At 35.6% G+C, this 14460-nt stretch overlaps 1 protein-coding gene across 1 annotated transcript; it reads right to left on the reverse strand.

The window, feature by feature from the left end:
* Positions 1-9396: 9396 nt before the first annotated feature.
* Positions 9397-12606, reverse strand: LOC104899671 (peamaclein). Its single transcript, XM_010686902.3, has 2 exons — positions 12363-12606; positions 9397-9772 (listed from the first exon to the last, which is right to left on the reverse strand). Exons 1-2 carry the CDS (start codon positions 12481-12483, stop codon positions 9588-9590), a joined length of 306 nt encoding a protein of 101 aa, XP_010685204.2. The 5' UTR covers positions 12484-12606; the 3' UTR covers positions 9397-9587.
* Between the last annotated feature and the right edge of the window lie 1854 nt (positions 12607-14460).

Below are 14460 nucleotides of genomic sequence, written 5' to 3' on the forward strand. Positions count from 1 at the left end.
CTCGTGNTGAGCGTACCAAACATATTGATTTGGACTGCCATTTCACTAGAGAAAAGGTTCTTGAAGGCCTCCTTGAGTTAACTTATCTTCCTACTTCAGATTAGCTTGCAGATGTTCTTACTAAACCTCTCTCCTTTCCTCAACATTCCAAGCTCATTTCCAAGCTTGGGATGACTGATTTTCAGTCCTCCTCCAGCTTGCGGGGGGTAAAGAAGATATCAAGGCAAGCAACAACCAACAACAAGCTACAACTATTCTGCCTACTGCCAGCTCATCAAAGTAGTTAGTTGGTTGTATCTTTTATCTCTACTGTATGCTGTTGTAATCAGTTAGAATCAGTTAGAGGTTGTTATAGAGATTGTACATGTCAGCATTTCTGTGATTGGTTATCAGAAACTTCAGCTCATTATGATTGGCTAGGACAGGTCATGTTGTTGTCCTATTTAAAGTCAATCAATATTGTAATAATGACATCTATCAGAAATACAATCTCATTCTCTCCCTCTCTATTTCTCTCTCTCATATTGTTTCTCTCTCAATCTGAGAAGAAATATAAATGAAGTTCTAAGAACTTCTTCAGCATATGATCTTCCGTGAGACGTTATTGCATGTATTGAGCTAGTTTATTTACGACAAATGCGACATCGGGACGAGTTAAGCTCAAGTATTGTAGGCTCCCAGTAAGAGTATGATAGGAAGTAGGATCCAAGAGTAGTGTGCCATGCATAGAGAGTGGTAGGTCAGTTACCATTGGCGTGGCAACGGGCATAACATCATCCATGTTAGCTTTGCATAGGAGATTAGTTACGTACTTCTTTTTGACTTAGAAAAGACCCTTAGGATGTAGTAGCACCTCAACACCAAGAAAGTAGGAAATTAAAGGTTTCCCAAGTCTTTGAGAGAGAAATGAGACACAAGGCGAGTGACAAATGTATCAAGTGTTGTAGGAGTGTTGCTTGTAATAATAATGTCGTCAACGTAGACGAGCAAATAGATAATAATGCCATTTGTTTGAAGAGTGAATAGGGAGGAGTTGGATATGGTATTGGAGGAGTCGGATATGATATTGTGAAATCCAGCTTCAAGTAAGTATTGCGGAGCTCTTTGTACCAAGCTTGGGGTGCTTGTTTCAAGCCATAGAGAGTCTTGTTTAGCTAACAAACATGAGTTGGCCTGGGAATTCTGGATCATACCCTAGTGGTTGAATTGCGTAAACTTCATCTGTCAATGTATCCTGCAAAAGAGCGTTATTAATATGATCAGGTTGGCGAAGAGACCAACCTTAACTTACCGCAAGGGATAACATCAATCGAACGGTGGAGGGTTTGACTACAAGGCTGAAGGTTTCACTGTGGTCGATATTTACACGTTGATTAAAACCCCGAGCAATGTATGGTCACCACCGTCTACATGAATAACTTTATTTATATAACTTCGATTATAATATGAAATAAGGTTCATTATTGATATGGTCACTACCGTCTACCAAACAATGAAAAGTTGAATGAATAATTTTTTAAAGAGTTTTATTATTATTGGGTATTTTTAGATATAGTTTTTGAGAGTATCTTAAACAAAGAAAATAAATGAGAGAGAGTGGATAGCTATTTTGAGAGCCATGTACCATGTGCTCTTACATAACATAAGTATAATTTATTTTTCAGTAGAAATTCTACAAGTCTGCATTAGATCCACTACATCCACGGAGCTTGTAGTATAGTTTGGGCTTGGGGAAAGCCGGAAAGGTCGTTAAAACCTGATGGGCCAATTTCATTTGGGTATAGGCTGGAAAAATATATTTCCACCTTGACTGACAAGCCAGGAAGTGGAAAATGAAAGGATAATCTAAAGATAAGTTGAACTATTAGCTACAAATAAATCTGTCAATATTTTTTAAAAACTACCTATTAAAGACACTTTTTTAAAAAAAACTACCTTATATCATGTTTATTTTACGAAACTACCTTATAAGTGGAAAAACTTTAAAAAGCACTACCAAATTCAGAATTTACTAACCATGGTTAACTATTCCCTCCAATTTATCCTTCTAATATAAGATTACTAAAATACCCCCTTTAATTACCCTAATCCCTCTTTGTTAGTTCCCTCATAGCCTCACAACAGCGAAATTTAGGAACTTCTTATCAATTCAGTTTGTACTTACGTGAGACTAGCATATCAACCAGCTTGAAATACAAATAGTGCTGATATTTGGGGTGGGTTTTGTGAACCAATTTTTTTCCTTTTCCTTCTGTAAGTTGGTGTGTGATCTAATAATCTGTCAGATCGAAGAACTTGAGTTATGCTTTCTCGATCCGATTCTTTTGGTATTGGACATTACATGTCATCCAAAGAATTCCCAGATGTGCATGCTCTTATTATGCATGCTTACAACTTCGATAATGTTGATTTGCGTGTGGATCACCTGGGCTTGCACAAAGCTCTCTGTACGTTAACAGGGTGGAATTACTTGGTGATTATTAATAACACAAATACTGGCAAGGGCCAAGGGTAAAGATGGGCGCATGGAATAGCTACCTCTTAAATGGAACTACTGCTAATTTTTTGCTGTCCTCACATAAACTTATGTGCCTTGTATATTCGGTATTGGAGGTTTCTCCATATTCAAAATATTTGCAGTTAAGTTTTATATGCTTTTGAAGTCTCTCTCTTAGTGGTCTTCAAGTATGACCTGTCTTTGGCACTTGTGTAGCTTTTAAATTCATCAGCAGATAGTAGATTATAAATGGCTACATAACGTCAGTGCTAATATTAGCTTGGTTTTTAAAAAAAAAAATCAGAAGACAATTGCTACAGTGAGAAAGTTAAACGTTGTTGTGAGGCTATGAGGGAACTAACAAAGAGATATAGGGTAATTAAAGAGGGTATTTTAGTAATCTTATATTAGAAGGATGATTGAAGGGAATAGTTAACCATGGTTAGTAAATTCTGAATTTGGTAGTGCTTTTTAAAGTTTTTCCACTTATAAGGTAGTTTCATAAAATAAACATGATATAAGGTAGTTTTTTTTAAAAAGGTGTCTTTAATAGGTAGTTTCTGACAATTTTTCCATTTTTTTATAAGGTGAGGAGAAAACTTGACAAGTTGGAAGGAATAAAGGGGATTCTAACTTGTCAAGAATGAGAATCGATCAATTGGATTATGAATCGGACGAGTCGGGTTTTGTTAGATAACTAGTTATTAGGTCCGGGTTATGCCTCGAGTGAAATTTTTTCATTTATTATGTATAATATTTTATGATAATAACACTAAATACAACTTAGTCTAGTGGTTAAGAATTCAGTATATCTACTCGAGGTTTCGGAATCAAACCTTATACTATTTAATTTCTAAATTTTTTTATTGTACATGGATTACATGAACTAAAACTGCCACGTGGCACAATTTCTTATTTATGCACGTCTTTTAATATATAGTTCGTATTATTTTTGAATCGAATCACTTCGTGTCGGTTTGATAATATTTATTTAAGACCCCCATTTTTCAAGTTTAGATTGACCCAATAAATTAAGATTTTAAAACATTGTTTAAACATATACAATATATATTATACTTCGAATGCAATATTTACAACCTTGTGTTGATGAAATATACAACCAATAAACCTTGACTACAAGTTATAATATATATATATATATATATATATTATTATATATAATATATTATATATATATATATAAATTCGTGTTGGATCAAGTGGTGAGCTTTTTTATCTTCTCTAGCGAAGTTTAGGGTTCAATTATTACCCCAAGCATTTACTTGAGATTTAAGGGAGGTTGGGGTGTATGGTTGTAAATGTTGGGTTTCATGTGTCACAAATCCCAAATTAATTAATTCAAGCTTGCTTTGTAAGCCTCGGAGGAAATTCACACATACCATATACTTGGCCTCCAAGTCTTTGAAGATTATCCTTGGCCTCCAAAGATTATGATGTCCTTAGGCTCCAAGGCTTGTACTAATATGATTGGCCTCCAAGCTTTCTTGTACTATAAATTTCCCACTAGCATAGACTTACATTTGTACCAAGTGTACCAAGAGCGCGCGCGCGCACACACACACACAACACTTACTATAAGTTCATAGAGAGAATACAATTTCTAGTTCATTAGTGCGTTTATATGCTCTCTTTGAGAATTAGATGCAATATAATTTAGAGAGTCATACCATTATCATTTTACCCTTCGGGGTTGTACTCTCGTACCCTTTTTCATATATTGGATAATAAGTGCTCGTCGTTGATGGGTTGTTTACCTCGTTTGAGTATTTTTTCCCACGTTGAATTGTGTGTTATTCATTTCTATTTTTCTTGTCCATCTTTTATCCAATTTTCTCAATCTCTAAATATGCTTCCGCTTGCGCTCCTAACCCAACAGTAAAGTGTAATGAGCCTATGAATGAGATCCCTGTGCGAGGGCAGTATAGAGGATTTCTTCTTACCTATTAAAAAAGATTTATAATACAAACATATTTAGTTATGTATATGATGTTTAAGTCCAACAAAAAACATATAAAATCTCATTATATTAATCGTTGTAGATATTTTGTGCAAGAAATTTTCATAATATATCATGAGATGGTATTGTGCCAGACCGTCCGACCATAATCTTTGGTAGGATGACTTTCAGTTGGTTTAAAATTTTTTTTAGTTGGTTTCAAAAAAAATTTAGTTAGTTTCAATTTTTTTTCAGTTGGTTTCATTTTTTTTCCAATTGGTTTCAATTTTTGTTCAGTTGGTTTTAAATTTTTTTCAGTTGGATGTAAGTTACCTCTAAATGAAAGTAACTTACGTCTAAATGAAAGTAAGTTACGTCTAAATGAAAGTAAGTTACCTCTAAATGAAAGTAACTTGGATTTTTAGTTTTATTATTCTTTCATTTAACAACTAACTAAAATTAAAAAAAAAAACACTAACCTCTATTTTCCTCTCACTTTTTCCTTCTTCTTCATTCCACATCAATGGCATCTTGCCCCTACCCACCACAAACACTAGACCGTGAAGCTGAGACCGATTTCTCTCTCCTCTACAACAATGGCTGCCACCAGTCGGATCTTTCTCTCTTGAACGTCCACCGTCGACACAACAAGGTGACGGGGGAAGAAGATGAAGAAGGAGCAACGGCACGGCGGCGACAGAGGAAGAAGATGAAGAAGGAGCAGCGACGCCGTTCTCGCGGCTTCGTTCGACGAAATATATTGGGTCAGACGATCTGACCCAATACTTTCACATATATCATATTGTCATCAAATGCAATGACTTTTACTCGAGTTGGGTGATTGGGTTTTTTTTATCTGTCATATTGTTTCGCTTTGGGACAAATTTGGGGTTGTATAATTTGTCACAACCTACTTTTGTCTAGTTGTATATCACTTGTGTTGATCCTTTCTATACGTCTAATCTAAAATCTAGATGATAAACGGTTCATTATTTGAGAAACCGGCTAATTTTCCCCACTAATCTCATATGTGTGGTTCTTTTGACTCATTTAAATAGTGGTATCTCTTATGCTAATACTCCCTTCGTTTTTCAATATTTCATCCATTTAACTTTTAAATTTCTCAAAATATTTTACCCATTTCCTTATATGGGTTGGGTCCATGAAATCAAAATGAATTTAGAATACATCAATTGTTGCTCCTTGGGCGTCTCTCTAGTCTCTTTATGTGGTGTGTTTGTTAACTTAGGGTGTATAATTTGTAAAGCCCATTAGCTTATCATTAGGTTGTACAAGCCTTATGTAAGTTCTATTGACTATCAATCTAAGAATAATAGCAAACAATAATAGAATATCAAATAATAAAGCAGGAAAGAACACACCAGAAATTTTACGTGGAAACCCAAGAACTGGGAGAAAAACCACGAATCTGCACTAGGAATCGATGAATATTCAAGAAAGATTACAAAAAAACACTCAAGAACTCCTCTATAGCTTTTTCTCTCTCTAATCTGTGTTTTAAAGATGAAGAATACATTAATCTCGTAATTAGGGCACCTATATATACCCCCACTAAAGAAAACCGGAAAAAAAACGCGTCCTCGATAGGTGCGGGTGCACCATCCCGTGGTGCGGGCGCACCAGCCCTTGGTGCGGGCGCATCAGGCCTCAGGTGCGGGCGCACCTGAGTCTTCTGCCGTCAGCTTCGTCAGTTTTCGTAAAACAGTCATAACTTTCTCGTTTCTCACCGGAATTGGACATATGACCTATCGTTGGAAAGCTCTCGGAACAAGCTATCACCTCCACTTTGAATCACCTCAAAATCATTTCTAGATTGAAAGATATGTCCATTCAAAGTTCGCCTTATGCCCAATATGACGTTTTTCCTTTACGCAACCTCATCTCCACACCCATACACCTCCTTGAGCTCCATATACTACCATATACCCAACAATCTCCCACTTGGAGATAGGTGTAAGTGAAGAAAACTTCATACCTTCATCATCCTCTCATTCATCTCAACTCCTACACACAACTCCCACTGCAAAAGCAATCTCTAGTCGTGTCCAAACCATGACATACCTCAAGCATCCCATGATAACATCTCCTCTACACCAAGGAAACTAACATTGAAGTTTGCACCAACTCCAATTCAAAGGCATCAAAATCTACACCGATTTTGATTCTTAATGACTAAACTCCAAATCATTGCACCATCACTCCATGAACCTACACACCCTCCTACCCCGGAGGTCGGATCACCTTAGAGACAAGCACAACCAAATGAAGATCCCTTCCTCAGCAACTAAGGAAAATAACCACTTCCTCTCCAACCAAAGAAGCACATTGAAGTCTCATCAAACTTCAATAAAACCAATTACCACCTAAGCCAAAGAAGCTTCTCATTGTTCTGAAAACAAACTCACATTGCTCCCACTCGAACAATACACCCTTTGTTCCACTTAGGATTTCCGGCACATCATGCTTGTGTGCCGTCCTTCACCTTGTGCGCTTACCGGTCAATTTGCCACCGGATACCGCTTCACCACGGTTCTCATCCCTTGGCCCACTATCGATAGTTTTCCGACCAAACGACACCTTACATGAAGTTCTCATCCCAATCCCGGGCCCCTTCATTGTGCTCCCCATGGTGTAAAGTGTTCCACTCCTTGCCCACGAGCTATGATCATTGCTCCCTTGACAATCTTCCAAGAACCACCATCAAACACAACCTTGTAACCCGATGTAGCAAGTTGGGCTACAGATATCAAGCTTTTCTTCAACCTTGGGATAAACTTGACATTCTTCAACTCCAACGAGCCACCATGAGTGAGTTTCACACTCACATCACCTTTCCCCATGACTTCCACTGCCTTGCCATCCGCAAGGTAGACCTTTTCAAGTTTTCCGGATTTGAAATTCCGAAACAACTCCTTGCATGGTGAGGAATGATGAGAAGAACCCGAATCCAAGACCCATGATCCCGAGCACCCAACCAACTCTTCTGATCATCCATGCTTACCATCAAAGCATCAGAATCGTACTCCGAAATCAAGTTAGTTGATGCATCTTCTTCATCATCACTTTCTTGAACCTTCTCTTCCCTTTCCCATTCTCTTTCCTAGGACAATCTCTCTTTATATGTCCTTCATTACCACACCCCCAGCAAGTAACACTAGCCCTGCCTTTTGACTTACTCCGATCCCCCTTTGACTCCGATTTTCCCTGAAAGTTCCTCCCTTTTCCCCTCCCTCTACCTTCTGCACTGTATGCTCCAGATGATTCTCCACTCTCCTTCCTTCGAATGCTCTCACTCAAAATCAGATCACGGACAACATCATAAACAATTTCTCTTTACCAGAGGAATTACTAACAGCAGTTACAACAGTTTCCCAAGCAGTAGGTAAAGAGGACAACAAAATTAGGGCTTTCACTTCATCCTCAAAGGCAATATTAACCGAAGATAACTGACTTATTAATGAATTAAATTCATTAATATGTTCAGCAGCAGAACTACCATTATTCATCTCTAAACCAAACAAACGGCGCATCAGATATACCTTATTCATTGCAGAGGGCTTTTCATACATATCTGACAGTGCTTTGATCAATCCAGCCGTTGTTTTGATATCCTTGACATTGAACGCCACAGTCCGAGCCAATGTCAAACGCACCACCGCTAGTGCCTGTCTGTCCAGTACTTTCCACTTAGCCTCCTCCATCTCAGCAGGCTTTTCAGACAAAGGTTGATACAGATTTTTCTGATATAAGATGTCCTCTATTTGCATCTTCCAATATCCAAAATCTGTCCCATCAAACTTCTCAATTCTAATCTTTGAATCCTCCATTGTTAATTATTCTAGATCTAGACAATAATCAAACCTAGCTCTTGATACCACTTGTAAGTTCTATTGACTATCAATCTAAGAATAATAGCAAACAATAATAGAATATCAAATAATAAAGCAGGAAAGAACACACCAGAAATTTTACGTGGAAACCCAAGAACTGGGAGAAAAACCACGAATCTGCACTAGGAATCGATGAATATTCAAGAAAGATTACAAAAAAACACTCAAGAACTCCCTCTATAGCTTTTTCTCTCTCTAATCTGTGTTTTTAAAGATGAAGAATACATTAATCTCGTAATTAGGGCACCTATATATACCCCCACTAAAGAAAACCGGAAAAAAACGCGTCCTCGATAGGTGCGGGCGCACCATCCCGTGGTGCGGGCGCACCAGCCTTTGGTGCGGGCGCACCAGGCCTCAGGTGCGGGCGCACCTGAGTCTTCTGCCGTCAGCTTCGTCAGTTTTCGTAAAACAGTCATAACTTTCTCGTTTCTCACCGGAATTGGACATATGACCTATCGTTGGAAAGCTCTCGGAACAAGCTATCACCTCCACTTTGAATCACCTCAAAATCATTTCTAGATTGAAAGATATGTCCATTCAAAGTTCGCCTTATGCCCAATATGACGTTTTTCCTTTACGCAACCTCATCTCCACACCCATACACCTCCTTGAGCTCCATATACTACCATATACCCAACACCTTATATACGCTATGTGTGTGAAATCGAAGGATAAGTAGTAATTGTTTTGTAGTTTGTTAAATCGATTTTTCTCTTTTTTTTTAAAAAAACTAATAGAGTATTAGGTGTTGTAGTTTTCTTCTCTAGTTAGGGATATATTGGTAAAAAAAAACATGAAAACCAAAAAATTTCAAAAGTTCTCGTATATAATAGAGATATAATGTTAAACATTAAAGTAAATACAACTAAAGAAAAACAAAATTTCCTAAATCAATCCTAAAAAAATTTTTTGGACGAAGTGTACATGACAATAAGTTTTGGACGAAGTGTACCTAATAAAAGTTGAACGAAACAGAGTAAAAGTATCAAAATTCAAAAGCAAATAAAATTCCACATGTAGATCAGATCTCTGATAAGATAATTTTAGGTAATTCTCAGTTGCAACAATGACTGAAATGAGAAATTCAGGTTACAAGATAGGAGTTGGTATATAGAGAACCTAAGTAGCAAAATGGTGGACATACATCCATCTAGATAGGTATATTTAAGTATTTAACACAGCATAAAGTTTAGGAAATGACATAATATTAACCATAGAATTAAGGGCACTTGGGTCTGCCATTTGGGGCCTTCCAGTCTCTGTAACAAGGGCATTCATTCAAGTTCCCGGAAGTGCCAGAAGGAACACAGCTGCACTTCCCACAGCACATCATGCAGTACTTCATGCATCTTGAATCTACCCCCTTTAGTGCGCATCTTACACCACATTTGTTGCTGCAGAATCCTGCACAATATAGCAAAGAGAGAATTGTGAGATGGATCAAAAGGAGGGCTGTTGGGAATATCCTGTATGCCGGCAATGCCGCGTCCATCCGTTTTAATTACTTGCTATGACACAAGTATTTAGGAGAGGCAAAAAGTCCGATGGGGATGCAAACAAGTTAATTTCTAGTTTGTTTGAACTACTACTAATAAACTCGAAAAGGATTTATTGGTGATTGAGCATGGCTCGAACAAGTTTCTTGACTTTCCCTACCGTTTGAGCTTGGTTCGTGAAGCATTTAATCTTTTTTCAGCTCGATTTGCAAGCTTGCTCTTGTTTGTGTTTCAAGTTTAAAGGAGCTTGATTTAATAAATGAGTAATCGACTTTATTATATGGAAGTGAAGAAAGTTACAAAAAATGAATTGCGAATATTAACAAATCTAACCTGAGATGTTCGAGTCTCTGCCTCAGTTTAGTCATCTAGTAAACGAGCTTAAGATTCTTGTCGAGCTTTTATTACTTAGCAAATGGGATTTGATCAAGTTTTTATTAAGTATTCCCTCCAGTCTTTATTAATATATTTATTTCCTTTGCACAAAGGTTTTAGGAAAAATAATGCGATGGAATATAAAAGGAAAGAGAAATTATTATTTTATGTTAAAGTTGAATGTATATATGATTGGAAAGTTATTGATTTCATTCCAAAAATAGAAAAAAGGGCATATTAATAAAAGACATCCAAAAAAAATATGGATAAATTAATAAAGACCGAAAGGTAGTATTAAACTTGTTTGTTTTTTTACTTAATGTGACTTAGCTTTGTCTTACCTAAGACTCACTAAAATGATTTTTTTTAAAGTTCACTCAGTAAATTGTTACTATAGTTTAATGGAAAATTTGCACAAAATCACTTTAAATTTTCACTTATTTAGAAACTCTCACCTTTATGTTTTTTTTCCTAAATTTCCACCTAAATTTTACAAAACATTTATAAACTCCGACCACTTAATGGATTTTGCCAAATTCCGTTAGTGGTAGGACCCACATCAGTTATCTCTTTTGTTTTTCCCTCCAAACAACTCACCTCTCCTTTCTTTTATAAGAGAATTTCCCTCCAACACAAGCAACAAACGGGTAGAGGTGATCATAGGCCGGGCCGCGGCCCAAAAAATTTGCCCAATGATCGGGCCGTGCCTAAATTCGGGCCACATTTTTTTGTGTCCACAGCCCGCTATTTCGAGCCTAAATTAGCGGGCTTTTGCGGGCCAAAACGGGCCGGGCCAAAAAATAGACTAAAAAGTCGTTTTTGGCTTGCCCAAAGCCCGCCCAAATACAAAAAAACGCGGGCGCAAAAATTCTGCCCAAAACCCGGCCAAAAAGCGGACCGGGCCAAAATGATCACCTCTACAAAAGGGGCAGACCTCCTTCTGATAAGATGCAGACCTCCTTCTGATAAGATGTAGGTGAAGGATCAAAGGGTGAAAAGGGAGATCTTCTCATATAAAAAGGGGAAGTGAGTAGTTTGGAGGGAAAAATAAAAGAAATAACTGATGTAGGTCCCACCACTAACGGAGTTTGGCAAAATCTGTTAAGTGGTGGGAGTTTATAAAAGTTTTGTAAAATTTAGATATAAATATAGGGAAAAAAACATAAAAGTGGGAGTTTTTAAATAAGTAAAAACTTAAAGTGATTTTGAGCAAATCTTCCAAGTTTAATCTACCCATTTGTGTGGAAAATTAAACAATTATAGTTTTGTTTTACTACACATGAAACATGTCGATGTCGGAATTCACATGCTAAGAAGATTTTTTTTTTTTTTTTGAGGGGTGCTAAGAAGATTATTTTAAAAAACAAACAAAATGCAATTAAGATACTAAAATTATTTTTTTCTTGCTTCTTTTAGCTACAACAGTTTCACCTTTACAATTTACGCTATTTATATACTTCCTCCGTTTTTTTAGATGTTACACTTTCTATTTTAGGAATTTTTGAATTAGATGTTACACTTTTATTTTGGTTAATAAATTCTCTCTATCTCTCTCCTATTACATGCTCACATAGAACCCTTTTGTTTTTCATTCTCTCTATCTCTCTCCTCTCCAAAAATTACCTAGGAGTCCGTGATTTGAAAAGTGTAACATCTAATAAAAAACGGAGGAAGTATTATATTTTGACCATTTTTTATAGTTTATGCAAGGTCATGTTTTGTTATTTTTATTTTTCAAGATAAAATGAATATTACTTGTGAAGGATAAAATGAAGGCTCCAACTAACTAAATCAACCTTATTTTTTGTATAAGACGTCTTGTTAGATTTATTTAGATATAGATATTTTTAAGGTATGAATTTTTTATAAGTTTACCTGTTAAATTGTTGTAATTAAAAAAGACTGTAGGTCTATCGAAACAAAAAAAGTTTTAATTCATATATGAGCATGGAATAGTTGTATGAGACTAATTAGAGAATACATGTTCTAGTTTTAATTCATATATTAGCTAATTCAAGCTTTCTTTTTCTCTGCTTTAATTCCATCAAACAAAATCATGATCATGGATAAACTTTTAGCAAGTTCTTACTGGGAAAAAAAAAAAATCATAGCAGCAAGTTTACCTGTGGTGGATTCAACAGTATCAGGAGATTGAGATGGCGAAAGTGGCTGAGCATTATTGATATCGAGCAAGGCAGAGCATAGAATTAGGGAAATGAAAAGCACCACTACTGAAATCTTCATTTTCAATCTTATGAGAAAATTGAAGCTTTAATATGAAAGGTTAAACAATGGGAGGAATTTGTTGTTGGCTTACCAAATATGAATATAGCACTAGAGACAGCCTTTTTAATGAGAAAGGTGTATGCTGTGGTGCATATATATATATGGAAAGAATGATAAACATCTAATATGTAGATGTGTTAGATATAAGTTTTCGTGTAACAAATATTATTGTATATGATATATATTCTTTACGTATTTAAATATATTGTTTGTGTTTTTTTTCCTTTTATTTATACGAAAAATAAACAATATTTTTATATACATAAACAACATTTGTTATATAAAAACTTATATTTAACACATCAATCTGTTAGATATTTATCATCTATCAAATCTTTTTTTATTTTTTGGGGCTGGGGCTGAATCATTGAAAATTTCAGTTAAAGTGACTTCATTTCAGACAAATTTAGTTTAGTTTAGGAAAATTCTTGAAGCTACATATTTTTTAGGTACTTCCTCAGTTTCTTTTTACTCGCTACGCTTCTCATTTCACGAACTCCTAGGCAATTTTTGGAGAAGAGAGAGGTAGAGAGTAAAAAGAAAAGAGACCCATGTGAGAGGAGAGAGATAGAGAGAGTTTATTGCCCCAAAAAAAAGTGTAGCAAGTAATGTGAAACTTCCCATAATAAAAAGTGTAGAGAGTAAAAAGAAACGGAAGAAGTATATAAGATGAATAATCCTATTAAAATGATATCTCGTTTAAGTTTAACCAATCAAATTTGCAGGTCAGATTTCTTAAAAAGTAAGGTGAATAATTTTTTTTTTTAAAAGTAAGATAAAGTCCGTTATCAGAAAGGAAAAAGTATGCCTTAGTACCTAAAAGACTTATTAACTTTTTTTTTTTAAAAGCCGTTTGTCAAGTGCTATTTTTCAATTTTCATAGTACGAATAACATAAATATAGGAAATGGGATAAGTACAAATTCACAAAATCAACACGCTAGTGGTTCAATGCTTTTAATAATTGTCGGTGGTTTTTAGTCCAAAGTAGTCAACAGATGCATGTACAGATGTACTGATGCCATAATAGAAACTAGAAAAAAGTGTATTAGTTGGTATTATTGGCAGTTTCTGTGTGATTAAGATACAGCTATATCGCCTATATATATATATTTGTTTGGATCCTCTAGAGTTGTAAAATAACTCTACAAGGTAGAGTTTGAGCAATATCAACCATTGAATAAAAAATCAAAGGCTCATATATTTTCTTTCCAAAATCCCCCAGATTTTATCTTATCAGAATCTACCTCTAAATCTTTTCCTTCCACCAATATGAGTCCTTGATTTAAAATTGTATGGCTCAGATATAACTCTAGCTCATAGAGTTTCACAAAAACTCTAGAGGATCCGGACTCTATATATATATATATATATATATATATATATATATAACTAGGTTTTGACCCGTGCAAAATGCACGGAATTTTTTTATTTATAAATTTTATGACTTTATGATGTTTCTCCCAAAATCATGGGGTTCGTGATTTAAACTTTTTATAATCATATCGTTTATGAAGAATATTTTAAAACTGACTTATAACCCGTGCGTTCAATGACTGATGTAATTAATATTATAGTGCGACGTTGACTGAAAAAGTCTTTGCTCTATCCATTGTTTCACATTGAGGACCAAATAAAATCACAATTCGCTCCATTATTGGGATTCAATCATGCAGCCACTTCTTTTCCCACTTTATGTCGTCCCTACTTTCCACAGTCCCTCTCGATCACCCCCACTCTTTTGTTGTCTTGAGATCCCGTGATCTTTATCACAAATAAAATTTCAAACCCTAATGCTGGTAACTCTTGATATGGCTAACTGAACCCATGCAAATTACAAACCAAAAATGGAGATTTAAAACATAGCTAGAATTGTTATATTTAATTGAACCTTTCTCCTGAATTTGGGCAATATTATATTTAAATAAAATGGAGA

This window comes from Beta vulgaris, chromosome 7 (genome assembly GCF_026745355.1).
Source record: "Beta vulgaris subsp. vulgaris cultivar EL10 chromosome 7, EL10.2, whole genome shotgun sequence".
NCBI lineage: Eukaryota > Viridiplantae > Streptophyta > Magnoliopsida > Caryophyllales > Amaranthaceae > Beta > Beta vulgaris.

Excerpts from the sequence above, each read along its gene's own strand:
- LOC104899671 (XM_010686902.3), bottom strand. The coding sequence starts at position 12,483 with ATGAAGATTTCAGTAGTGGTGCTTTTCATTTCCCTAATTCTATGCTCT. Across the intron at positions 9,773-12,362 it reads TACTGTTGAATCCACCACAG|GATTCTGCAGCAACAAATGT; the intron begins GTAAACTTGCTG and ends TATATTGTGCAG.